The sequence below is a fragment of the Schistocerca cancellata genome, chromosome 3 (genome assembly GCF_023864275.1).
Source record: "Schistocerca cancellata isolate TAMUIC-IGC-003103 chromosome 3, iqSchCanc2.1, whole genome shotgun sequence".
In the NCBI taxonomy this organism is placed as follows: domain Eukaryota; kingdom Metazoa; phylum Arthropoda; class Insecta; order Orthoptera; family Acrididae; genus Schistocerca; species Schistocerca cancellata.
The window spans coordinates 617,571,042-617,598,818 of NC_064628.1; the positions used below are offsets into that span (position 1 = coordinate 617,571,042).

Sequence of the window (27,777 nt, forward strand, 5' to 3'; positions counted from 1 at the left end):
TCTTAAGAAAATATATTTGAAAATCTTAACCTCGCCAATTAATAAGTGCGAAGTTGTTTTATTGTAACCACTTCCACGTTCCCCATTGTGGAAAAAGTATGGTGACGGCTGGTTGAACGTTATTACCGTTTTCGAGGCTTGGAACGGCTAGAAAATTTTCTAATTACCCTTAACCCTGTGCATGTGATTAGAAAATATTTTATCACGCTGTATCGAGAGTCTCTACCAGTAAAAGTAAGAGCGAGTGTAGCTACGTAGGGTATACAGGGTTCTTGCCAATCCGTTCTATTCTGTTAGTTCAGTAAATATATCAGCACTCATGTATCTCTTTCCACATCACAAAAAAATACTTCTCCTCAGTTTAATTAAAGAAATTGTAACTTCCTGGTAAGTCCAGTACTTGCTCTTGTGCTTTATTTCACACAGGTTTACTTCGTTTACATGAACCATTCTAAATCTGCAACATGACAACCCAATCGTGAGTCAAATGAAGTAGAGCTTTTACGTGGACCTGAAAACCGATTGTGGTACATGAAATCCTGCAGCGAGAGCTGCATTCCAGTGTCTACGTATGTTGGAGTATATGACCAAACAAACTCGTAATCGGTAAACTGGTATCCGAAATCCGAATTTAAGAGCTCCGAAACGACGCATAAAAATACATAAGTCGTGTTCCATGGATTCCGTGGAGAACAGTCTCTGTAACATGGAGAGAAGTCAAGGGTATAAATTTTTAGATGCTGTACAATGAACATGTTCAACTTCATTTGATATCACAGAATAAAATTGCTAATGTTAATTAATATATAATCTAACACTATTTTAGGAATTCTTGTGAATATACTCTTTAACGGAATAAGAGGAGTTGCTGATTCTTCTCTCCGAACTAATTCCTCTAATCTTCATTGCCTCGCTGCTTACGACTTCGTTTGTAAAAAGCTATTTCTTTGCTGTATTTTCTTTCTTCGAATTTTTAGTTATGCTACTCCTTTTTGTTTTTAGTTTTTAACTGTCGCGATATCGGTCTTATTTACATCAGACCATAACTGATAGTCTTCTAAAGTAATTGACAACTTATTCACCATTTTCTGCAGATTATTTTCGATGTCAGCAAGGCTGCACCGGCAACACTTTCCCTTCCACTGCGTACTCGTCATGAAAAAGCAGAAGAAAAGGCAATATTTGATCAATAAGAATGTTGAAATAATCATCCTGGTCCATATTCACAGTATACTGAACGAGTGGAATGAAGTCCTAGTACAAAAAAAGCATCACAGAATCATCTCCAACTAGAACTACAGTCCCGACACAGTGCAGGTTAAACGCCACAATAGGACGCTGTTGCGCTGCACGCCTTATGTTATTTGAGAAACGGCAAAATCTTAACTCGTCCAACCACGTTACACACCTCCAGTCAGGTACTTTCCAGTTTCTGTGTTGTTTGGCCCACTGTGCCGTTGTGAGGGATGGCCTTTTAGGTTACCGGACTCCAGATGTCCATTGTTTGTAATTCCTTTCGCAATGTTCGCTCGCAAACTGTTTGAGACGGACCTGCACTCATTGACAGCAACAATTCCTGTCGGATGTGAAACAGGTAGTCATTTACAAGGCGCGGCACTCGAATCTGGCCCCTATTGATCCTTTTCGCAACCACTGTTCTTAATCTGTATCGCATGATTGCTAATGATAAACCGTTCTTTGTAGCTACATGGAACAGTCCTCGCTGATGCACCAACCTATCGGGCAACTACATTCGCTATGTTGTCATGAGCACGTCCAAACACGATATTTCCTTTCTGCCATTGTGCTATGTCTCAACGTCGACCCATGTCACTGTTCTGATTCTATACACCCGATTTGTACATACACTATCTGATCAAAATATCCGGGCACCACTGTGTAATGCGGAACTGACCACTAGATGTCACGAGAAGCGGACCAGCCAGTATAAAAGTAGGCGTAAAGTGTAGTGGTATCAGCAAAGAAGCAATAACAGTAGAATGGTCGGTTATGACAGCTCAGTTACTTCGAAAGTGGGGTATGCATTTGATATCGCTTGAGTAACAAATCCATCAGGGACATTCCAACCTATCTAATGCTGCTCTAGTCGACTGTTGATGAGGTGACTGTGAAACGCAAACGAGAAGAAACCACCGCAGGTAAACAAAGACCAGGCAGACCTCATATACTGACGGACAGTGACACTGTAGCTGCGGAGGCTGGGTGAACAAAATCACATGATATCAGCAGATGGAATCACTCGCGAGGTCCAAAGTGCTACCACCAGTCTGGTGAGTTAAGAAGTAAAAAGAAGGACTAGAATGGTCGAGCAGCTACTTAGAAGCCACACATTTCAGTAGTCAGTTGCTAAACAGTGGGTGACTGGAAACGAGTGATTTGGAGTGAGGAGTCGCGCTCTATTGTCTAACAATCCGATAGTAGGGTTTAGGTTGGCGAATGCTAGGAGAACGTTACCTGCCATCTCGTGTGGTGCCAATGGTTAAGTGCTGAGGAGGAGACATTGTGGACGGGGGTGTTTCCCGTTGTTACTGTGTGGTCCTCTTATTGGGCTTGTTTGTACCAGATTGACAGTGCATTCTGTCGTAAAGCAGAATCCGTGAGCCAATGATTTGTGGACACTAACATTCTTGAAATGGACTAGCCTGCTCAGAGTCCCAGTCTGAATCCAATGGAACACCTTTTGGGTGAGTTAGGATATCGAATTGGCTCCAGACCCCAGTGCCAACATCATTACTTTCTGTTGTTTTGGGTCTTGAGGAATAACGGGCTGCCATTACGTCACAGACATTCAGACATCTCACTGGAAGTGTGCCCAGAAGTGTTCAAGACCTCATACAGGTTTATGGTAGACACATCTCATATTAATGTTCGCTAATAAGTGTCCAGATTTTTGTTATATGTGCGCACCAGCCCACAGCATTGACTTAAGTTACCTTTGGAAACTCACATGACCGTCTCGTATCAGTTCTACACCATTTAGAGCATTCCTAAGTGATCAGAGTGCTCTTTTAAGGGGTAGGGTAACATTTCGTCCATAAAGCTTACGGTGATAAAGAACATTCGTGCCTTACCACTCTCCTCATTTTTGCTTTTTACTTATGCTTTCATTAGTTTACACAGGTATTGGTTGGTTTCCGAGTTTCTACATTACAACTCACCTTGGTGTCCAGATGAAAACAGTAGCGACAGCAGCTGCCGTGGCGCTGCTGGTGGCGCTGGCGTCGTCGCCAACGGACGCGCAGAGGCTGCCGGGAGAGAGTTTGCCTCGCTCCTACAAGGTCACGTTCGCGCCTAACCTCAACGAGGGGTAAGTTCTTGGCACTGTCCGTTTTCTTTTAAGCTTCCTGACATGCTGGTTTTGGAAAGGAGTGAGCTTCCTGGATAAATTTCACTTTATTATTTGAGGTGCACATGCGTTTCTCTGCAGCTAATTCACATAAATATCCCATGTTTTCATTAGCTGGAAGTATTTAATTCATAGAACAGTCTTTCCTTAATTAGTCTGAGATACACTCTAAGATGAGGAAACATACGTATCAGAAAGGAGTCATCCAAACAGGACAATAATCTGTAGATGTCATGTACATTTAAGGACAAACAATGATTACAATTTTAGAAAAAATTGAATGATTTACTGAAGAGAAAAAGCTTCAGAAATTAAGCGATTCAATAATGAGTTGGTCCTTCTCCAGCCCTTGACAAAGAATTTATTCGTCTTGGCACTGACTGATAGATTTGTTGTCCTTCTGAGGGACACTGTGCCAACTTCTGTCCAATTGGCGAGTTAGATCGTCAAAATCTCGAGCTGGTTGGAGGGCCCTGCATATGATGCTCTAAAACTTCTGAATAGCGGAGAGATCTGGCGATCTTGCTTGCCAACACAGAGCAGTAGAAACTCTCGCCCTATCTGGGCGGGCATTATCTTACTGAACTGTAAGCCCAGGATAACTTGACATGAAGGGAAACAAAATGGGGTGTAGAATATCGTCGACACAGCACTGTGCTGTAAGGGTGATGCAAATGACAACCAAATGAGGCCTAACATGAAAAAAATGGCACCCCAAACCATCACTCCCGGTTTTTGGGCAGTATGGTGACGACTGACAGTTTGATTGGTAAGGCTGGTATCCCATCTCTGTACGGGGCATCTCCAGACACATCTTCGACCTGGAGTCTCACTGATTGGAGTTGAATTGTCTACAGTGTTGAGTTCCACTTCGAAAAGAACCCAGATGACCTGAGTCTGTATGTCTGGGATCTCCTCCCATACCCCTGGATCGATTGCAACAAATTTGGCAAAGAAATAGGAAGCCTTGTGAGGATGATCACTACGGAGTTTATAATCTCTTAGCTTCAATAGGACCAGAAATGAAAACATATGTGTTTTTTTCCAGTGCCTAGCACCTAGGCTGTCCTGTATGAAAGGTAGATTGAGCAGAAATAGTTTCAGCCCTCCTTATCAACTTTCTTTGCAGGGCAGCCTACATGTGAGGGGCAGGATACTGTTTTTCCCATCCCCACATATAGGCTGCCCTGAATGGCAGGCATCCTGCGTTGGTGTAGTATTGGCCTGTCTTATCGATCTGCTTTACATGATGATGAGGACAAGAAATGGTTTTTGAGCCCTAAATAATAATAATAATAATGTCGCGTGATGAGGGCCTCCCGTTGGGTAGACCACTCGCCTGGTGCAAGTCTTCCGATTTGACGTCACTTCGGCGACTTGCGCGTCGATGGGGATGAAATGATGATGATTAGGACAACACAACACCCAGTCCCTGAGCGGAGAAAATCTCCAACCCAGCCGGAAATCGAACCCAGGCCCTTAGGATTGACAGTCTGTCGCGCTGACCACTCAACTACCGGTGGCGGACTTTGAGTCCTAAAATGTAGACTGCCCTGTATGAGAAATGTGTTGTGCTGGAATAGTATCAGCCTAGATGGAGGGATGGATAGGGAGGTATGGAGGCTGGAGGAGATAGATAGAGAGAAGGGGAAAGGAGATGAGGAGGGAGACATGGGCAGGAGATGGACAGAGAGTGGAGGAGAAGAAGATGGTCATCACAGAGAAGGAGCAGAGGAGATGGACATAGAAAAGGTGGGGCAGGAGTGGGCAGAGAAAGGAGGAGGTGGAGATGTATAGAGAGAGGGGGTGGAGGCTCAATACCATTTCTTCCAAATCCACTAGAAACAAACGCAAAATAATTTTATTTAAAAAAGCGGATAAAGTGTCACTAGAAGCCTTCCTAAGAGACAATCTCCATTCCTTCCGAACTGACTATGCAAATGTAGACGAGATGTGGCTCAAATTCAAAGATATAGTAGCAACAGCAATTGAGAGATTCATACCTCATAAATTGGTAAGAGATGGAACTGATCCCCCGTGGTACACAAAACAGGTCCGAACTCTGTTGCAGAGGCAACGGAAAAGGCATGCGAAGTTCAGAAGAACGCGAAATCCCGAAGATTGGCTAAAATTTACAGACGCGCGAAATTTGGCACGGACTTCAATGCGAGATGCCTTTAATAGGTTCCACAACGAAACATTGTCTCAAAATTTGGTAGAAAATCCGAAGAAATTCTGGTCGTATGTAAACTACACAAGCGGCAAGACGCAGTCAATACCTTCGCTGCGCAGTGCCGATGGTACTGTTACCGACGACTGTGCCGCTAAAGCGGAGTTATTGAACGCAGTGTTCCGAAATTCCTTCACCAGGGAAGATGAATGGAATATTCCAGAATTTGAAACACGAACAGCTGCTAGCATGAGTTTCTTAGAAGTAGATACCTTAGGGGTTGCGAAGCAACTCAAATCGCTAGATACGGGCAAGTCTTCAGGTCCAGATTGTATACCGATTAGGTTCCTTTCAGATTACGCTGATACAATAGCTCCCTACCTAGCACTCATATACAACCGCTCGCTCACCGATAGATCTATACCTACAGATTGGAAAATTGCGCAGGTCGCACCAGTGTTTAAGAAGGGTAGTAGGAGTAATCCATCTAACTACAGACCTATATCATTGACGTCGGTTTGCAGTAGGGTTTTGGAGCATATATTGTATTCAAACATTATGAATCACCTCGAAGGGAACTATCTATTGATACGTAATCAGCATGGTTTCAGAAAACATCGTTCTTGTGCAACGCAGCTAGCTCTTTATTCGCACGAAGTAATGGCCGCTATTGACAGGGGATCACAGGTTGATTCCGTATTTCTAGATTTCCGGAAAGCTTTTGACACCGTTCCTCACAAGCGGCTTCTAATCAAGCTGCGGGCCTTTGGGGTATCGTCTCAGTTGTGCGACTGGATTCGTGATTTCCTGTCAGGAAGGTCGCAGTTCGTAGTAATAGACGGCAAATCATCGAGTAAAACTGAAGTGATATCAGGTGTTCCCCAGGGAAGCGTCCTGGGACATCTGCTGTTCCTGATCTATATAAATGACCTGGGTGACAATCTGAGCAGTTCTCTTAGGTTGTTCACAGATGATGCTGTAATTTACCGTCTAGTAAGGTCATCCGAAGACCAGTATCAGTTGCAAAGCGATTTAGAAAAGATTGCTGTATCGTGTGGCAGGTGGCAGTTGACGCTAAATAACGAAAAGTGTGAGGTGATCCACATGAGTTCCAAAAGAAATCCGTTGGAATTCGATTATTCGATAAATAGTATAATTCTCAAGGCTGTCAATTCAACTAAGTACCTGGGTGTTAAAATTACGAACAACATCAGTTGGAAAGACCACATAGATAATATTGTGGGGAAGGCGAGCCAAAGGTTGCGTTTCATTGGCAGGGCACTTAGAAGATGCAACTAGTCCACTAAAGAGACAGCTTACACTACACTCGTTCGTCCTCTGTTAGAATATTGCTCCGCGGTGTGGGATCCTTACCAGGTGGGATTGACGGAGGACATCGAAAGGGTGCAAAAAAGGGCAGCTCGTTTTGTATTATCACGTAGTAGGGGAGAGAGTGTGGCAGATATGATACGCGAATTGGGATGGAAGTCGTTACAGCAAAGACGTTTTTCGTCGCGGCGAGATCTATTTACGAAATTACAGTCACCAACTTTCTCTTCCGAATGCGAAAATATTTTGTTGAGCCCAACCTACATAGGTAGGAATGATCATCAAAATAAAATAAGAGAAATCAGAGCTCGAACAGAAAGGTTTAGTTGTTCGTTTTTCCCGCGCGCTGTTCGAGAGTGGAATGGTAGAGAGATAGTATGATTGTGGTTCGACGAACCCTCTGCCAAGCACTTAAATGTGAATTGCAGAGTAGTCATGTAGATGTAGATGTAGAAAGGGGGAGGAGGAGAGAGGGAGGAGGAGGAGGAGATACAGAGACAGAGGGGAGGAGATAGACGTGGATGGACAGTCATATGGAAGAAGAGGTGGCAATATAGAGGGGGGGGGGGGAGGAGTTCTTCCTGCATTATGGTCATCAATGATACTCTTTCATGCTCCTATAACATGTTTTCTACTACCATCCACTCACATTCCATTATTTCACATTTTGGTCAGTTGTTTCTTGGCATCCAGTAAATGACTTCATTGGTCCACCCTTCTCCACTGTATTTTCATTACTTTAATTCCAGTCAGTTATCTGATTGATTTCTTGGTTTCATATGATTCTTGATAATTTCCAAAATTTTTATCACCATTTCTGCTGAGCAATCCACGATATTTGAATAGTTTCTGCATTGCAAGTCGATGTCTCATTGACATGTCAAAACTTTTAATGATCGAAAACCGCAAATGTTATGTCCACACACATTGAAATCTTCCTTGAAAACTCTATTTAGTTAACCAAAAGTAGAGCAAAACAATTTTAGATTCTAGAATGAAATTTTCACTCTACAGCGGAGTGTGCGCTGATATGAAACTTTCTGGCAGATTAAAACTGTGTGCCGGACCGAGACTCGAACTCGGGACCTTTGCCTGTCGCGAGCAAGTGCTCTACCAACTGAGCACCCAAGCACGACTGACGCCCGATCCTCACAGCTTTACTTCTGCCAGTACCTCGTCTCCTACCTTCCAAACTATACAGAAGCTCTCCTGCGAACCTTGAAAGAAAGAAAGGATATTGCGGAGACATGGCTTAGCCACAGCCTGGGGGATGTTTCTAGAGTGAAATTTTCACTCTACAGTGGAGTGTGCGCTGATATGAAACGGGTGCTTGGGTAGCTCAGTTGGTAGAGCACTTGCCCGCGAAAGGCAGAGGTCCCGAGTTCGAGACTCGGTCCGGCACGCACTTTTAATCTACCAGGAAGTTTCAATTTTAGATTCCTTTTATTTCTTTGCCTGTCCCTCCAGATATATTCAACTATTTTAGATACAAAAACTCATCAACGTGCTTTATGACTTTCTTATTAATTTGTGTTTTTATAGATGCATTACTTATCAGTTACTTTAGTTCTATTATGATCGATTCTCTGCATTACATTCAAATTTCATTGTCAAAGTTCATCTGGTGTAAAGCAGAACGTCTGGGTACTGATTCGGGAGATTTAATATCTGTATGATTAACTTGTGTTCGGTGTCTGTTGTTGACAAAATATTGTCTCAAAAAGGCGTATGGAACTGCATTAAAAAGACGCAAGAGAGTGTTAAAAGAATCATCTCTGCTATTCAGTATGATCCATGACTGTTGAAAGTAGCATAACTGAGGTGTCATCGCCAGACACCACACTTGCTAGGTGGTAGCCTTTAAATCGGCCGCGGTCCGTTAGTATACGTCGGACCCGCGTGTCGCCACTATCAGTGATTGCAGACCGAGCGCCGCAACATGGCAGGTCTAGAGAGAGACTTCCTAGCACTCGCCCCAGTTGTACAACCGACTTTGCTAGCGATGATTCACTGACAAAATACGCTCTCATTTGCCGAGACGATAGTTAGCAAAGCGTTCAGCTACGTCATTTTCTACGACCTAGCAAGGCGCCATTATCAGTTGCTATTGATCTTGTGATGCATGTACCATCAGACCGACGTTCACCATTAATGGATTAAAGTTAAGTATTCCACCAGCTACGTCCGTTTTTCTAAATTCTAATTTCCTTGTCCTGTTCCAGACCTCACGCCAGCCTGCGTGAGCTAAAACGCGTGCCTTTCGGCTTCCTCTATTATTTAGGTGTTGGCTCTCCTGCCAACCCACAACAATAACTGATGAAACACACATCAGCGCTGTACAAACAAGAGTACTGAGTGCCATAAGCAGAGACACTGAATGAGACCACTTCTGTTGGAATTACATGATATAAAATTCACAAAAAATTGTAAATATATAGTTTGAGTGGAACATGCCTAAATGCGCGTAAATAAGGACCCTATATTCATCTTATTTATTCAGCATTAGTGACAATTTAGGAAAAGTGAGTGTATCATGGTTGTTGATAAAGTAGTGACTAGAAAAAACAGTAAGTTTTTTTTCCTTCATGTAATGCTGAATGATTATTTGAATTCGTACAGATAAATTTCTTACATTATATGATTTTGTGGCATTTTATGACTTTACCCAGTCAACACATTTTGAGATGTATGAACATATGTGTTCCGTCTTGGATGATATATAGTATGAAGTATTCACTCTTCCCCCAGAAGAGTTATTAAGTTTCTTTAGATCCATGTAAAACGCAGGTCAGTTTTCATATGAAATATGATTAATTATTTTGTTGCTTTTTTATTTTTATGTGCCGCTTCTATTATGGACTAGTTGTTGTCCAAGTTTATCAATATGTTATGTGAATGTCGGTCTCCTTTAAAAAGTTGACTGCCTTCTTAACAACATTCCCCAGGTGTGGCATGCTGGTATATTTTACATTTCCGTTAATATTTTCAAATTAGAATGTGTCCTAGGTTATGATATAACGTAGTTACGGAAAATATTATTTGGCTCTGCGACGGAGTAAACCTTGTAAAATGATAGAAAAGCTTAATGTTGTAACCAAAAGAGCAACATGGTCGGAATAATACACTTCTTGTTATTTTATACACATTTACAGAACATGTGGATATACATTCTCAAATGTTTTCGGATATAGACTGAGGTGACTAAAGTCATGAGATAGCATGTGAACACATCAGGTGACAGTAGTATCGCATACACAAGGTATAAAAGGGCTGTGCAGTGGAGGAGCTGTCATATGTGCTCAGGTGATTCACATGAAAAGGTTTTCTACGTAATTGTGGCCGCAAGACGAGAATTAAATGGTAGTTGCAGCTAGATGAATGGGACATTCTATTTCGGATATCGTTAGGAATTTAGTTTTCTGAAATCCACAGTGTGAAGAGTGCGCTGAGAATACCACATTTCAGGCATTACCTCCCACCACAGACAACACAGTGGCCGACGGCCATCACTTAACGAGTGAGAGCAGGATCGTTTGCATAGAGTTTTCGGTGCTAACATACTAGCAACACGGCCTGAAATAACCGCAAAAAATCATTGTGGGACGTACGAGGACTGTATACATTAGGACACTACGGCGAAATTTTGTGTTAATGGGCTATCGTAGCAGACGACCGACGTGTGTTCCTTTGCTAACAGCACTTCGCTTTCAACACCTCTCGTGAGTTACTGACCATATCGGTTACACCCTAGACGAGTAGAAAATCGTGGGCTGCCCAGGAGAATACTGACTGCAGTAGGTAATAATTATTGGTCGGGTTCGAGTGCGGCACGGATCCCACGAATTCATGAACCCATGTTGTCAGCAATGCCCTGTGCAAGCTTGTGATGGCTCAAAGATGGTGTGGGCTGCCTTTACATGGCACTGACTGGGTCTTCTGGTCAAACTGATCCGATCACTGACTGGAAACGATAATATTGAGCAACTTGCATGCCATTTGCAGACATTCATTGGCTTCATGTTCCCAGACAAGGATGGAATTTTTATGGATGACAGTGCTCCATGTCACCGGGCCACAATTGTCGGCGACCGGTTTGAGGAACTTTCTGGACAGTTCAAGCGAATTATTTAGCCAGCCAGATCGGCCGACATGAATCCCATAGAACATTCATGGGTCATAATCGAGAGGTCAGTTCATGCACAAAATCCTGCACCGGTAACACTTGGGCAATTGTGAACAGTTGTACAGGCAGCATGGCCCAATATTCCTGCAGGGGACTTACAGCGACTTGTTGAATACAAACCGCGTCGAGTTGGTACAATGCGCCATGCGAAGGGAGGTCCGACACGGTATTAGGAGGTATCCAATGATTTTTGACACCTCATTATACTTTGACCATCTTCCGATCAAATGCGTCACAGGAGGCACTTGGCCAACAACGCATTTACACCATACGTTTTCCTCAACTGAAAAAAAAAAACTGTTTAATTGCCAGCTGACGCCTACAACATATATAATCTGAAGATAATGACCAAACCACAGTATAAATATAGGCGTATTCCGCGACTGTGTCTAAAATGACAAATGTAAGTAATTCGTCAAAACCTTTTCTCCACAGGCAGAATGTCATTTTGTTTTCAAAATTGTCTGAATCGCCATCATATATGAATGAAACTCAAGTTATTTGTGATGGAAGGTGGAGCTTACATATATTTTCCATTAACTTACTACGCAGTCCAGTATTTTTTTCCTGCCTGAATCTATGTTGCTTTTAGAGCAACTACGTTACATGTCCCCGAAACCGCTGAGGACGTCACTATGCTCTCAAAAAGAAAAGTTTATATTTTAAAGAATGGAGCTCTTTGTCTGTGCCAATTCACATTAGACGCCCGATTTATTTATTTATTTATTTATTTATTTATTATTTTTTTTTTCTAGGGAACAACCGTTCAGATTTTACGGCTCTACCTTCATAGAGGTGGAAGTTGTGCGCGACACGCCCACACTCACGATGCACGCAGACGTCGACATAGTGACTGTGTCCGTCATGTTGACCAACGGTACCCTCATCGGCGCCAGTCACGAACCGCTGCAGGACGGCAGCAACTTCCTCGTCATCACCCTCCAAGAGCAGGTGAGTGTCTCCATAGGATTTACAAAAACAAACAGCTCTCTTACCTGTGCAGTTCAGCGAAAATTCAGTCCAGTATAGAAAATATTTGTTACTATGTAATTTCAGTTACTTTTACAGAACTTTAAAAATGTAGTTAATTCTCGTCTTCCACATGCACCCACTGAAGCGTGTTTGATTGGCGGTTTAGTTTGCGAAATAACGACGTAATCCAGGCTTCTATCGAACACCTGCGTTGAATTTTTTGCCTCTGGTATGATAAACAAACCAGCTGAAACATTCGGTGGGAAATTATTTTTAAGTATAGTACAAGTACGTGCAGTACAAGGACGAAATTCAAACAACACTCCAAAACACAGACCATAACAAAGTAAGATGAAGTCGTGCGGCATGAATCGCTGGGAGACCCAATATGGCAATTTCAGCCACGTAATTGGAAATTTTTTCGCTATCCTTCGCGCACACAGGCAACTTTCCTTTGTGAAGTATGAGACCTGTGTTCGTACGAGCATCTGTTAGGTATAGGTCACTATAACGTGTGTGTGTGTGTGTGTGTGTGTGTGTGTGTGTGTGTGTGTGTGTGTAGTGTCATGTTCATGCTGGAGATATGTTCATGCTGGAGATGATGAGAGAAGAGAAAGGCTGAAACGCTGTGCCAGCACACAGCCCTCTCCTCTCGAAAAGAACCATGGGGGACCGCCGAACTTATCGTCCCCATTCGACGGACGGATCACCATCAAGGTCATATGCCCTCACTTCATGAGACAATGCGGAGAAGTTTGGCATCTAAACCAGGTTACTGGCCCAAAGCCTGGTGATAGGGAACTGAACGCCACCACCTCTACTTCCCCCTGCTGGTGAAATATTGGCAGTAAAAATTTCCTCCACCATCAGTATTCGAACCTGTTTACCTGTGGCTCGAGTGCCAATGCGGAGTCTGTTTTTTTTTCTTTTTTTTGTTATCTCATTTTCGTTCGTTGCATCTGCTTGGGGCGGACGTCGCAAGACATCCGTTTCAGTTCGTCGTTGATCCATTAACTTAGTTTTTTTTACTAAACCGGCACGCTGGGGTGTACAAAAAATAGACTTCTCAATGGACGAAAAAATTCTTTCTTTTGCTTACGCCTTTTTCCCGCAGGTACGCAGGGTCGGCATGGTTAATCGGAATTGGCAATGTTAGATTAAGGGTGGCCGGATGCCCTTCCTGCCACCACCCCGGACCTCCCGGGACGAAATTAGTGTACCCCAAATGACTGCGACTAGTGTAATCCAAGAATAATGCGAAAGTGTCCATAAGTCTGCATGCCATGTAACTGAGGCGGGACGTGGGGACCAGCCCGGTATTCACCTAGGGGGATGTCGAAAACCGCCTAAAAACCACATCCAGGCTGGCCGGCACATCGACTGTCGCCGTTAATCTGCCGGGCGGATCTCAATGGACGAAATATGCACTGCAATAAAAAACTTAAAAACGGAAAATCTCCAGGGCATGACGGCTCAGTTAATGAATTAATAAGATAGGTGGGCAAGAACAATATCAACAACTTAGTACTTTATTTTACAGTATTATGAAGGAAAGTAGTATACCAAGGTAATGGAAAGGAAGCATTGCAATTGCAGTATATAAAAAGGGAGATAAACAATTACCCTGCTGTATACCATCTAAGAACTGGTAACATGAGTAATCAGACACATAACAGAATGACATAAATGTAAACGAAGAACAGCAAGGTTTCAGGAAAAACAGAGGCACAATAGATGATATTTACGTGCCAAGACAGATTGTGGGGAAATCCAGAGTTTGACAACTCTTATACAAGTCTCGCAAAATGGCCACAACGAGAAAATTCGAGAATGTATTCCCGCTTTCCACTCTTGAATGGATCAGGGAAGGGGGGGATCAGTTAATGGTATCAGAAGTACCCTAGGCGAACACGATCAGGTGGCAAGCGGGTATTGATGGAGATGTAGAATAATCCAGCCTATCAGTGTTTTGTTGCCAAGTCAAAAGCCTTTGTTTAGATTAGAAAAAAAGATATAACTCACGTCTTAATCGACAAGACAGTGCGAGTGGGCATGGTCAAAATCATAGAAGATAGGTGCATGATGTACTACAATGAGAATTAAAACATGCGAATGGTTGGCAGGTGAAAAATAATAATAGATGAAGGAAGCATGGAAGGAAAGTCATTAAGCCCACTCCAGTTTAATAACAGTTTTTATCATTGATGACGTAATAGAGAAAGCAGAATATTAAATGTATATATTATAGCCGTCCAGAGTAGCCGAGCGGTTCTAGGCGCTACAGTCTGGAACCGCGCGACCGCTACGCTCGCAGGTTCGAATCCTGCCTCGGGCATGGTTGTGTGTGATGTCCTTAGGTTAGTTAGGTTTAAGTAGTTCCTAAGTTCTAGGGGAGTGATGACCTCAGAAGTTAAGTCCCATAGTGCTCAGAGCCATTTGAACCATTTTTTTTGTATATATTATATACACTGAAGAGCCAAAGAACCTGGTATCCCTGCTCAGTATCGTGTAGGGCCCCCGCGAACACAAAGAAAAGCCGCAGCACGACGTGACATGAACAGAAGTAGTGCTGGAGGGAATTGATACCTTGAATAGTGCAGGGCTGTCCATAAATTCGTAAGAGTACGAGAGAGTGCAGATCTCTTCTGAACAGCACGTCTCAAGGCATCCCAGATATGCTCAATAATGTTCATGTCTGGATAGTTTGGCGGCCAGCGGAACTGTTTAAATTCAAAGGAGTGTTCCTAGAGCCACTTTGCAGCAATTCTGGAAGTGTGGTGTGTCGCATTGTCCTTCTGTAATTTCCCAAGTCCGTCGGAACGCACAATGGACATGAGTATATGCAGATGATCAGACAGGGTGTTTACGTACGTGTCACCTGTCAGAGTCTTATCTAGACATATCAGGGGTCCGATATCACTCCAACTGCACGCGTCTCGCATAATTACAGAACCTCTACCAGCTTGAACAGTCCCCTGCTGACATGCAGGTCCATGGATTCATGAGGTTGACTCTATAGCCGTACAAGTCCACCCGTTCGATATAATTTGAAACGACTCTCGTCCGTCCAGGCAACATGTTCCCAATCATCAATAGTCCAACGTCGGTGTTGACCGGCCCAGGCGAGGCGTGAACCTTTCTGTTATGTAGTCGTCAAGGGAACACGAGTGGGCCTTCGGCTCCGAAAGCCCATATCGATGAAGTTTCATTGAGTGTTTCGCACACTGATACTTGATGGTCCAACATTGAAATCTGCAGCAGTTTGCCGAAGGGTTGCTCTTCTGTCTCGTTAAACGATGCCGGCCGGAGTGGCCGTGCGGTTCTAGGCGCTACAGTCTGGAACTGAGCGATCGCTACGGTCGCAGGTTCGAATCCTGCCTCGGGCATTGATGTGTGTGATGTACTTAGGTTAGTTAGGTTTAATTATTTCTAAGTTCTAGGCGACTGATGACCTCAGAAATTAAGTCGCATAGTGCTCAGAGCCATTTCGTTAAGCGATTCTCTTCAGTCGTCGTTGTTCCCGGTCTTACATGATCTTTTTTCCGACAGCAGAGATGTCGGAGATTTGATGTTTTACCAGATTCCTTATATTCACGGTACACTCGCGAAATGGTCGTCCGGGAAAATCTTCACTTCATTACTGCCTCGGAGATGTTGTGTCCCTTCATTCGTGCGCCGACTATAACACCACGTTCAAAGTCACTTAAATCTTGATAACCTACCATTGTAGCAGCAGTATCCGATCTAACAACTGTGCCAGACAATTTTCTTATATAGGCGTTGCCGACCGCAGCACCGTATTTTGCCCGGTTACGTCCCCGTGTATTTGAATACCCACGCCTATATCAGTTTATTTGGCGCTTCAGTATATTATTTTAATGATGCTGTACTGATAGAAGATAATATGGATAATTTTCACTGGTTAATTCACCAATTCAGTAAAAGAGCTAAGCAGTATAACATGGAAATCTCATCTAAATATCAAAGAGTATGGTAACATCAAAATCATCTGTAGATTTAAATTAGAGGTACATGAAGTGTCAACTGAATAAGTGATGAGCTTTAATTATGTAGGGAGTTATCACCAGCCATAAAAACGTAACCACGAAAACGATTAAGCATGTGACAGAGGCCGTAAGGGTAGCCGGATGCCTGCAAAATACTGTATGGAGAAACAAATTTGTGCGCAAATGAGGGCAAAATAAAAATATATAAAAGCAATGAGGTGTCCCACTATGACCTATGCAGAAGAAACTGCAGCGGAAACGACAAGATAAAAGTTTACAGCAGGGGAAGTGAAGGTACTAAAATCCATCCAAGGAGTAACCATGTGAGACCGTAGAAAAAATACACTCCTGGAAATTGAAATAAGAACACCGTGAATTCATTGTCCCAGGAAGGGGAAACTTTATTGACACATTCCTGGGGTCAGATACATCACATGATCACACTGACAGAACCACAGGCACATAGACACAGGCAACAGAGCATGCACAATGTCGGCACTAGTACAGTGTATATCCACCTTTCGCAGCAATGCAGGCTGCTATTCTCCCATGGAGACGATCGTAGAGATGCTGGATGTAGTCCTGTGGAACGGCTTGCCATGCCATTTCCACCTGACGCCTCAGTTGGACCAGCGTTCGTGCTGGACGTGCAGACCGCGTGAGACGACGCTTCATCCAGTCCCAAACATGCTCAATGGGGGACAGATCCGGAGATCTTGCTGGCCAGGGTAGTTGACTTACACCTTCTAGAGCACGTTGGGTGGCACGGGATACATGCGGACGTGCATTGTCCTGTTGGAACAGCAAGTTCCCTTGCCGGTCTAGGAATGGTAGAACGATGGGTTCGATGACGGTTTGGATGTACCGTGCACTATTCAGTGTCCCCTCGACGATCACCAGTGGTGTACGGCCAGTGTAGGAGATCGCTCCCCACACCATGATGCCGGGTGTTGGCCCTGTGTGCCTCGGTCGTATGCAGTCCTGATTGTGGCGCTCACCTGCACGGCGCCAAACACGCATACGACCATCATTGGCACCAAGGCAGAAGCGACTCTCATCGCTGAAGACGACACGTCTCCATTCGTCCCTCCATTCACGCCTGTCGCGACACCACTGGAGGCGGGCTGCACGATGTTGGGGCGTGAGCGGAAGACGGCCTAACGGTGTGCGGGACCGTAGCCCAGCTTCATGGAGACGGTTGCGAATGGTCCTCGCCGATACCCCAGGAGCAACAGTGTCCCTAATTTGCTGGGAAGTGGCGGTGCGGTCCCCTACGGCACTGCGTAGGATCTACGGTCTTGGCGTGCATCCGTGCGTCGCTGCGGTCCGGTCCCAGGTCGACGGGCACGTGCACCTTCCGCCGACCACTGGCGACAACATCGATGTACTGTGGAGACCTCACGCCCCACGTGTTAGGCAATTCGGCGGTACGTCCACCCGGCCTCCCGCATGCCCATTATACGCCCTCGCTCAAAGTCCGTCAACTGCACATACGGTTCACGTCCACGCTGTCGCGGCATGCTACCAGTGTTAAAGACTGCGATGGAGCTCCGTATGCCACGGCAAACTGGCTGACACTGACGGCGGCGGTGCACAAATGCTGCGCAGCTAGCGCCATTCGACGGCCAACACCGCGGTTCCTGGTGTGTCCGCTGTGCCGTGCGTGTGATCATTGCTTGTACAGCCCTCTCGCAGTGTCCGGAGCAAGTATGGTGGGTCTGGCACACCGGTGTCAATGTGTTCTTTTTTCCATTTCCAGGAGTGTGTATCGATAAGGGATCTGTTTAAATGGATGAAGACAAGATTAGAGGATTGGAAGGTTGATGTGGGAAGGATGGACCCCGAGAAACCAGTTAAAATTTGTCAGCGTGGACGACCGAAGTGGAAACGTCTACCCAAATGACCACTCAAAATATGGGATAACAGTTGGTCCAATACATCGGGGGAAACCCTAATCATCAGAAGGAGATCCTGCTCCGCATTTAATACGCCGTATGGGTTAACGACGAGGGCTGGTAAGATAGGCAGTCTGTAGTTTATAGGAGGTTTCCGACAGCCATCTATATGAATACCAGGCTAGTACCGACGTCCTGCCTCAGTTACACGCTACGCAAACAATTGGTAAACGTCCTCACACTTTAATTTCAGATTCACTGTAGATTTAAACAGATGGGATGCACAAAATCGGTGCATGGGGTGGGGTGGGGGGAGGGGGAGTGCGGGGGGCGGTCACGGCATTAGGAATGGCATCTGAATACCAACTGCCATTAAAACAGGCAGTAACACGTGGCTTATGACAAATGCAGGCCCCACTGAAAAACGGAAGCAGATGAGGAAGTGGGAAGAAGACAAATAAAGGAGATTGTGTCATACATGACATTACCAGACAACAACCGAGCGAGGTGACGCAGTGGTTAGACACTGGACTCGCATTCGGGAGGACGACGGTTCAATCCCGCATCCGGCCATCCTGATTTAGGTTTTCCGTGATTTCCCTAAATCGCTCCAGGCAAATGCCGGGATGGTTCCTTTCAAAGGGCACGGCCGACTTCCTTCCCTGTCCTTCCCTAATCCGATGAGACCGATGACCTCGCTGTCTGGTCTCCTTCCCCAAAACAACCAACCAACCAGACAACAGGAACAGTGCTAGGCGTGACGATGAGCAAAAGACTATTCATATATGATGAATACCATGAGAGCTCACTGCACACGACAACATCCACTCCGTTTTCAGCATCTTGACCTTCGAAACTTCTGAATGGCGTCTGGTGATCAGTCTGCTGTGAGTCATTAAATTACAACAAAAAATGCGAACTAGAGAAAGATGTATAAAAAGTGTAAACGTTACATAAAAACTTGAGAAAGAAAAGCTGACCACAGAGAAGCTGCAATATGACTTTATTTAGTCTGTGAGTAGTTTCGGTAATATTATCATATAATGGTCGACGCAATCAAATTATACTGCTTGATAGTACGAGCCATTGTAATCTTATTCTACGATGGCAGTGTTTTACCCTAGCGAAACAGTGTGATTTGATTGCATCGACCAGAAGAACATATTATCGAAACAAGTCGTTGAATAAGTGAAGTCTTCCATATTTACGTACTTCGAAGCTCAGAAGAACCAACTACTGAAAATATATGAAACAAATCACATTCATAATTGAGACTTATAATCTGGCAAGTAAGTTAATTTCAATGTCGAAGCACAAGAATAATAATTTACATCACCCTAATGATACAGCTAAGTGTACTTGATAAACTTTAAAATATGTTTCAACTCAGTAATTTTTATTCCAAAAACGAATCTGTTTCTTAGCTGTAGACGCTCTCTGTTCTAGACGACACACAAACGGAATATAGCGTAACGCCAATATTTTGAAGTTCAAATTTCCTAATAATCGTTACCAAACGAAGCGACACAGTCATTAAAACGCTATGGTCGTAATCGTGGTACAAATCACTAGGTATCATTTATTTTTAGGTTTCCTGTGATTTCCTTATATAACCTCGGGAAAATGCTCTGATCTCTTGAAATATGCCACAAGTGCTCTATTCGTTGTTTTCCTCAAGCTGTGCTTTAACCTCTAACGACTGTCGTGTCGACCAGATTCTACGCTTCAACCTGCCTTACTTTCTGGCGATTACTGAGTAAGCTACGTGTTTGGACAGAGGGTGGAGATACCAACAAAATTTGTGGCTCTTGTCGCAGGTTTTTGCCGGTGACCGATTGACTGTGGTCCTCGAATTCGTTGGTGATGTTCGTGAGCGGTACAACGGCTTCTACCGCAGCTCGTACGAGCAAGATGGAGAGACCAGGTGAGTAGCAATTCGGCAAAAATTCTTTGAATGTTACACACTGCCGAAAAAACCTAGACGATGGAGTTCAAAGTGTACAGTACTTACAAATAAAACATACTGTAAGCAGATGTTTTATGGGAATAGTTATAGCGCGTCATTCAATAGCACAAAAGCATTAAAAAATTCTGCTGATTGTTACTGAACATGTGATGCTATTACCAGCCTAGTAGCAATTCGTTACCATGCATCCGGCCACTACGGCCGGCGGGCCTGTCTCATGAAGAGCCACATGAACTTGGTTAGCTTGAGCGAAGTTCCTTCAGACTGGTGCGGTGTGCGGCGTACTCCCCAGCAGTGAAACACAGAGTAAGAGCGGGTGTGTGGAGGACGCTGCGCTGCGCTCCCCATGTGGTGTTACTTTGCAGGTAATGTTCCTGATGCATATCTTCTGTCAAGCGTTTGTACATTGTAGTCGAGATAGTAAAGCACGATCAAACTTTGGTTTACTAGGCTTTGGGTTGGACACAGTGATTTAGATTTCGTCTTTTCCAGGCGATGTTCAGCTCTTCTTGCCTCCTTATTGCGCACGTGGAAACCACAAACTTCCGTTTTATGCGGGTGGGTTTCAAGTGGTTGTCGTCATAGTAGATGATAAGGTCTTCGAGAGCAGATTTTGATTTGGATTCTTCTTCTTCAAATGTCGTTCCCTGAGCAGCGACAGCTGTGTCATCTGTATAGATTTTTGTTCATTTACTCATTGATATAAATTGTCTGATAGACAGCAAAGTTAAATTTGAAAACAAACTGCAAAAGTTTTTCTTTGAAAATTCCTTCTTTCCCGCAGTAGAATTTCTATTTTCGTAATGTGTAAAAGTTGGTGGGTGAGAAATACCAACTCATATCTGTATTTGAAAACCTTGTAAATCAGCATGTAGCCATATTTACGCATGAATGAGTAATGTGAATATAAAAATGATTTACTCCTCATCATTACAATTAATCGTACAAACGATCAGACTAACTATCAATCAATGCTTTGGACCAGAAAGATGGCGCACATTTGGCGAATATCCCCCAGAGTAGGGCCGGAAGATTTTGTACAATGGCGGCGTATTGAACAGGAAAGGAGAGCGAGGTCTTCGAGTTCAAACTCGCTCACAAAGACAAAATAAGGCCCTCATCTAGAAATCAACCTTAACCTTAATAGGAAAGTAAACACAGAAACGTTTTACTGTCGTTCGTGCTTTAAGAAAGGTAAAATAGGGGGTTGGGGATGGGCTATTGTGTTCAGGTACCAACTGGATTGACAACGTAGGCTGGGGAGGTGGAGCCGGGTGCAAAGGTCTCTCTGAAGGCGCCGATGAAAACATTCCAACGTTCTTCGTGATCGCACATGAGGCACTTCTACACAGGCAGTGTGGTAACAACGGTTTCCATGAAACATGAGCGTTTCCTGGAAAAAATATGCAAGTTAATTGTGATGTAAAACACGAAATAGTAGCCGTTCTGTATAGTTTCCGTGACGATTCATGAAAATTCCGTACGCACTTCTTGACATTCGGATAACATCTGCGTCGCGTCCCAAATCTTCACCAACGATTATAGCTGTTGTCCGGGAAAGCGTAATTCCAGTAAGCAGATAAATTCTCCGTGTCCAGTAAATCTCGTGCAAATTGTTCTTACGGTTTCTCTCACTCTCAACGTACTTTTGTGCGATTTTATGATCACAGCTTGTTCATATGAAATTCGCTGATAGTACACACAATTCTTAGCATGTTTCCTATGTTCACAAATTCATATCTACATCCGCATACATACACCAAATGCCACCGTGTAGTGCGTGGCGGAGGGTACCACGTACCACCACTAGTCACTTCCTTTCCTGTTCCACTCGCAAACAGAGCGAAGGAAAAGCAACTGGTTATATGCCTCCGTACGCGCGCTAATTCTCTTAGCTTCGTTGCCTTTACTCGCAGAGTACGTGTGCCACAGTAGAATACTCCTGCAATCAGCTTCAGATGCTGGTTCTCTAAATTTTCTCAATAGTGTGTCGTGAGAAGAACGTTGTCTTCCCTAAAAAGATTCCCATTTGGGTCCTGGAAGTTTCTTCGTACACTCTCGTGTTGAGCGAACATAGCGGTAAAACATCAAGGAGTCCTCTTCTGAATTGCTTCGATGTCTTCCTTTAATCAGATCTGTTGCGGTTCCCAAATACCAAGCATTATTGAAGAAAACTTTTTCCACGTCATTTTGTATCCTCTTATAGACACTTAGCGACGATCCTTCGCGTACTCCACAGCCGCAGATCGCTGCTCAAACTGACCGTCAGAGGGCAACGTAATCGTTTCGAGTACTTGAAAAGTCTTCTAACCGCTAAGACATATACATTCCGTATGCTCGTATCTTCGTTAATAGTCGTCAGTGGGGTACCGTATCAACTTTTTCCGGAAATCCAAGAATATGGAATCTGCCTGCTGCCCTTCATCTATGGTTCACAGTATATCACGTGAGAAAAGAGCAAGCTGAGTTTCGCACGAGCGATGGTTTTTAGCCAGCCGAAGTGGCCGAGCGGTTAAAGGCGCTACAGTCTGGAACCGCACGACCGCTACGGTCGCAGGTTCGAATCCTGCCTCGGGCATGGATGTGTGTGATGTCCTTAGGTTAGTTAGGTTTAAGTAGTTCTAAGTTCTAGGGGACTTATGACCACAGCAGTTGAGTCCCATAGTGCTCAGAGCCATTTGAACCATTTTTTTGATGGTTTTTAAATCTGTGAAAGAAGGGCAACCAACATTCAAGACTTCCTTGAAACCTCTTTCGAATTGATTACAATCTGTGGTTCGTTTGTTGGAACAGTGAAATACAAGTATGTCATTAGTTGGGCAAGATCGGTTGCCAATTAACACGTACATGCTAATTGCCGAGGTGGAAACACACAGAGAGAAACCGAATTAGAGAAAATAACATTTTTACAGTTTCAATTGGATTGATACAGTATTCAGTTATTAAAGTGTAGTTAATCAGGAGTTTGCTACGATTACAAATGAAGTGCAAGATGCAGAAAGGGCACATGTAATAAAATTCGAAATTTTCGTTTCTTTGCCTCAACAGATAGCTGCAGTGTAACTCCATGCACTATATAGAAGAATCAGACATATAACTACTAGAATATGCTTTCTCTCGTTGTTAATTACCTTGAAAGATGCCGAATGGACATATTTACAACAGCTGTTCCATTTCTGCACAATGGGGAATTGGCTATTTTTTTTATGGAAAGCTTGATTGCATGCATGTCACTTCTGATTTTGTACCACTGTGTCTATTGTATGTTCACCATGAAGTAATTTGCAAGAGAACTCCTAGTGAAGTTTGCAGCGTTTTGTTGGACAACATTCACCAAAATAGTAAAGAGCAAAATGTGCAGCATCTAATATTGTTCAGTGACACATATCTGCCGGCCACTGTGGCCGAGCGGTTCCAGTCGCTTCATTCCGGAACCGCGGGGTTGCTACGGTCGCAGTTTCGAATCCTGCCACGGACATGGATGTGAGTGATGTCCTTAGGTTAGTTAGGTTTAAGTAGTTCTAAGTCCAGGGGACTGATGACCTCAGATGTCAAATCCCATAGTGCTTAGAGCAATTTGAAGCATACACTGGTTCGTTTTCTGCTTAATACGGCTGGTAATAATACGTTAAAAGCTATAACCATTTTCCTCTACGAGGATATTCCATTCTGCTCTAAGACAGAGACTCTGAGGCTATTAAACGGCTCATCATAAAGTGTGACAGAATGTGTACAGTGGAAGAATACTCTGAGATTATGAAAAAGGGCTGTACGTCTTGACTTTTATCTATCAAAGTGGTGAATTTAGATGATATTCTATCTTTCAAGAAATGATGGACGACGCTTCATAAAAAGGTGTGTCTGTCAGACGAGGCAGCAGGAAGAAGTATTCCTGAGATAAATAAAAGTACTTCTCAGTTGTCATAATTGAAGCATACTGCATATGAATGCTGCTGAGTATATTGGTGGGCTAGTCAAGTACACATTCTGTCTTAAATGCAGCAACGCTCGTACTTCATGAGAAGCACACATCACCGGTATTGTTTCAATAAAGAAAGTGCAAGATCTGCAAAAACTTGCACAACACATTCTTGCAGAACACAGTGAGTTTTATGACTTTTCAAATGGCCCATAACAAACACAGGAGAAGACGACAATAAATGAGAAGAAAAAATGGCCTTGATAACTCTTTCAATACTTTTGTCTGAAGATTCATACGTATTAGGTTTGCTCGCTTTCTAAGCCTATCGTATGAAGCCACATTATAAAAGCTTTCTCTGGCAGTTGTTATTCATTTCATTACAATTTTTGAAATTGTTATGATCGTAAAAGTGATACTTAGCAAAAAGGCCACGTGTACAACATACTGATGCACGATAATTGCCTTATATGTTACACGTCTGAGTAGTTCTCCTTTCATTATTGTGACAAAACATGCTTGAAAAGCTACTGAAAAGTTTTAAGTGCAGAGTTTGTGTTTCAAACATTCTGTGAAATTTTTTGGTGTCTCCTTTCACATTTAATTGAGATATCTTTAGCGTTTGCTTCTACAAATATGGTAACTCAAAATGGTTTGTCTTTGCTTGTGGCAGTTTGTGAAGTGTGGAATGGGCATAACTTTTTTTTTCGCGTAAACGTGAGTCACTAGCCATGTGGATTCCACAGCAGAAAGTGTTCTGTATGCTTCCTCTCACGAAGCTGAAGTCAGTTACTGTGGTACAACGCGGTTTTTGCGTGAGTATGGACTGCGATCGTTCGGGAAACTGGGAGTTTTCATTCGATATCGGGCGCCACGCAGTTTCAGAGGCTACTGTTGAATTAATACGTAGCCCTAGTAAGTCAATCTGATAAGAACGCAGGCAGTTACAGTTACCTAGTTCGACAGTACACTACGTGGTGTGCACGAAAGGCTGCATCTACGGGCGTACAAACTGCAGCTTTGTCACAAAATCGATCCCTGCATCAGGCCGCGACAGAAGCATTCGCAGAGACCATTAAGACAGACAGGCATTCCTCGACTTCGTTTATTTCTCATCTTCGTCTGTTCAACACTTCTGGCACAGTAAACATGCACAATTGACACACACGGGGAACTTAACCACCCCACGAAGTGTTTGAGTGCGAACTTGAATGTGAAGTACGGATTTTGAAGAGCAGGATTATAGGCCCATTCCTCTTCATGGAACGTACTGTTAGCGCAACAACGTACGTAGACATGTTGGAGCTGTAAAATGTGCAACAAATTCCTCCTGATGTGACGAATTTCTTGGATCATGAGTTCCCAGATCTCTGGACTTGGAAAGGTAATTCATTGATTGCTTGCCCCATTAGGAGTCCAGACAATACACCACTTGATTTTTTATGAGGGGTTTATGAACAATCTAGAGTACTAGACATCAGTTCGTGATCTACCAGATATGGGCTATCGCATTCGCGCAGCTATCGCAGATGTTACGCTTGATACGCTTCAAAACGCTTGAAGAGAAGTGGAATACAGATTAGATGTCCATCGCGCCACTAAAGGTGCGCATATAGAGGTGTATTAGGTACGAGGAAAAAATGAGTTATCACGCTTGTAGACACATACCGTCAATGAAAGTCTCAATTATTTCTCAAGTTATTACATGTTATATTATCATATGTTTGACTTGGACACCCTGTATTTAAACAATAGCGCGCCCCTCTCCACTCCGTCATTGAAATCGCAAGCAGGATACTTCCACAAAAGTTTGGTATTCACTCCCTAGTTATTACAATCACCCTTGCATCAGAAAGCCTCGCTGTATTCTCCACCAAGTGGCAGTGTTATTCGGATGACGAAGTACAATGCCCCGCCGCTACGTCGGCTGGGCGGCTGATCATTTCCCAGTCCTGTTCTCGCTCACAGTTATATCCGTGCCGCCTCCAGTCCTGTCGCCATACGCGTGTACACACTAGATCTCCGCCAAGCCAGATATCTCGTCGAAGTCTCTGCGTCAAGTACTGTTTTCAGTCCATGGAAAATCCTTTGCCTACTAATCCCGGCTGTAAAATGACAGGTTGCCTTGGAATTGTTAATAATAGTCTTCTAGAATTGGTATACGTGTTCTCATTTTCTGCAAAGTTTTGTAGCACCATCGTGGGGCCACGCCGTAGTAATCCTCTTGCTTAGGTCCTCTCGACCGTGTGTTTTCTGCAGTGGTAGTTCTGCCGCTAATGTATTACCGAGGCAACTTCTTACAGCATTTCACCGTTACAGGCTTTTTAGGCAGCTGAACGATGCCGGTGGAAACATCGGCAACTCGTGCAGCCCACCTTATCTGCGAATTCCTACAGACTTTCTCGCAACAGGAACTAAAAGCAGAAAATACCCATTCTGATTATTTCCATTTTTCAACTAACATTCCCGCACACTAAAATGAGGCATTAAACATTATTAACTTAAAAACACAAACATGATCAAAAGTAATACTAGAGGGAGTTACTTTTCTTTTTCACGAGTAGTGTATCACTTTCCGCACATTCCGCACTCACATTCTTCAGATCTTTCTTCTTCCTATCTTCTGAAGAACTAAAACCTTTCTCCTCTATTTAAGTTGTATTATTTAAAAAAAAAACAGTAATCTACCTAAAACAAAAGTGGAACCCTTGTCCCACGCGGACAGGTGTTCCACAGACGGCGCCATCCAACCGCGACTCAAGACCCGTCCTTTCAGCTTTACGTCCGCCAGGTTAGAAAGGCATCGAGTCTTCTGCGTAAGCTTGGCGGATCCTCCAATAAATCCAGGCAGAAACCTAGTATTTCAGGTAACCAAATCGCTAATCGTACAGTTGAAACATCTAGATCATCCAGTGACAAACAACATACTTCCAAAATAAAACAAGAACTCGCGTCTGTAAAAGCTCAGTGCCCGAACGAATCCAATTTATCTTTACCATTTACAATGGCTGAATTGTATGAGGCCTTGAAACAAACTAAACATTGTAATGCACCTGGTCTGGATGATATACACCCGGAATTTATGATAAACATGGGTAATGGCTAAAAAAAAATGGCTGGTCCGCTTCTTCTCCAACATCCTACATAGTAGATCATTCCCTAACGAGCTAAAGAGAACCAAAATAGTGGCACTTTTGAAATCAAATAAACCAGCTGACCACCCTCAAAGTTTCAGACCAGTTTCCCTCTTGAACTGTACTTACAAACTCTCGGAGAAGCTCATCTATAATAGAATTAGCGGCTTCATTCTGGAACGTATCCCAGCTGAGCAAGCGGGTTTTGGGCCACAGAGAAGTTGCTGCGACTAGGTACTGGCTCTAACAACTTTCATAGAGGTTGGTTTCCTAGAAAACTTGAAGACATCTGTCGCGTTCGTAGACCTAACCGTGGCATATGACACCGTATGGACAGAAGGGAAGAGCCGCAATCCGCAGAAATGAGGCCTTGCTTAAGGAATACTGCAAACTACAGGATAACCTAGAATTACCCATCCAGGAAGTCATACCAAGTTTACGACGAAGTAGACTCCCTTCAAGAAACCCACCATTATGACAAGTAGAACAGCTAGGTGCCAGTGAACCGGGGTGAGAGACCTGTGGGACCAGAGCTGTCAACTTACTGAAAATCGTGAAGAGCGTGAGTGGCTCTGAAAGAATGACTGTGATACTGCTGGCACAGAACTCGACAGGAAACTGTGGGTCAAACTGAACAGAGCTCGCACTGGGCATGGATGATGCGCAGACTCTCATTGAAGATGGGATGCTACAGAGTTTTTGTGACTGTGGAGCTCCGAACCAGACAATCAAGCATTAGAGATGAATGCTCCTTGCGTCCCTACCAAGGGAGTTAGAGAGACATCATGAAAGCTGATGATACGGCCCTTATATGGATTACGAACCTAGATATTGA

At 43.7% G+C, this 27,777-nt stretch overlaps 1 protein-coding gene across 1 annotated transcript in view; it reads left to right on the forward strand.

The window, feature by feature from the left end:
- Positions 1-27,777, forward strand: part of LOC126176463 (aminopeptidase N-like) — a 201,658-nt gene that overhangs the window by 19,542 nt on the left and 154,339 nt on the right. Inside the window, exons 2-4 of the mRNA XM_049923619.1 lie at positions 3,142-3,328; positions 11,805-12,000; positions 19,741-19,847. Coding sequence (XP_049779576.1) covers positions 3,142-3,328; positions 11,805-12,000; positions 19,741-19,847 — 490 coding nt within the window. The remainder of the gene's footprint in view (positions 1-3,141; positions 3,329-11,804; positions 12,001-19,740; positions 19,848-27,777) is intronic.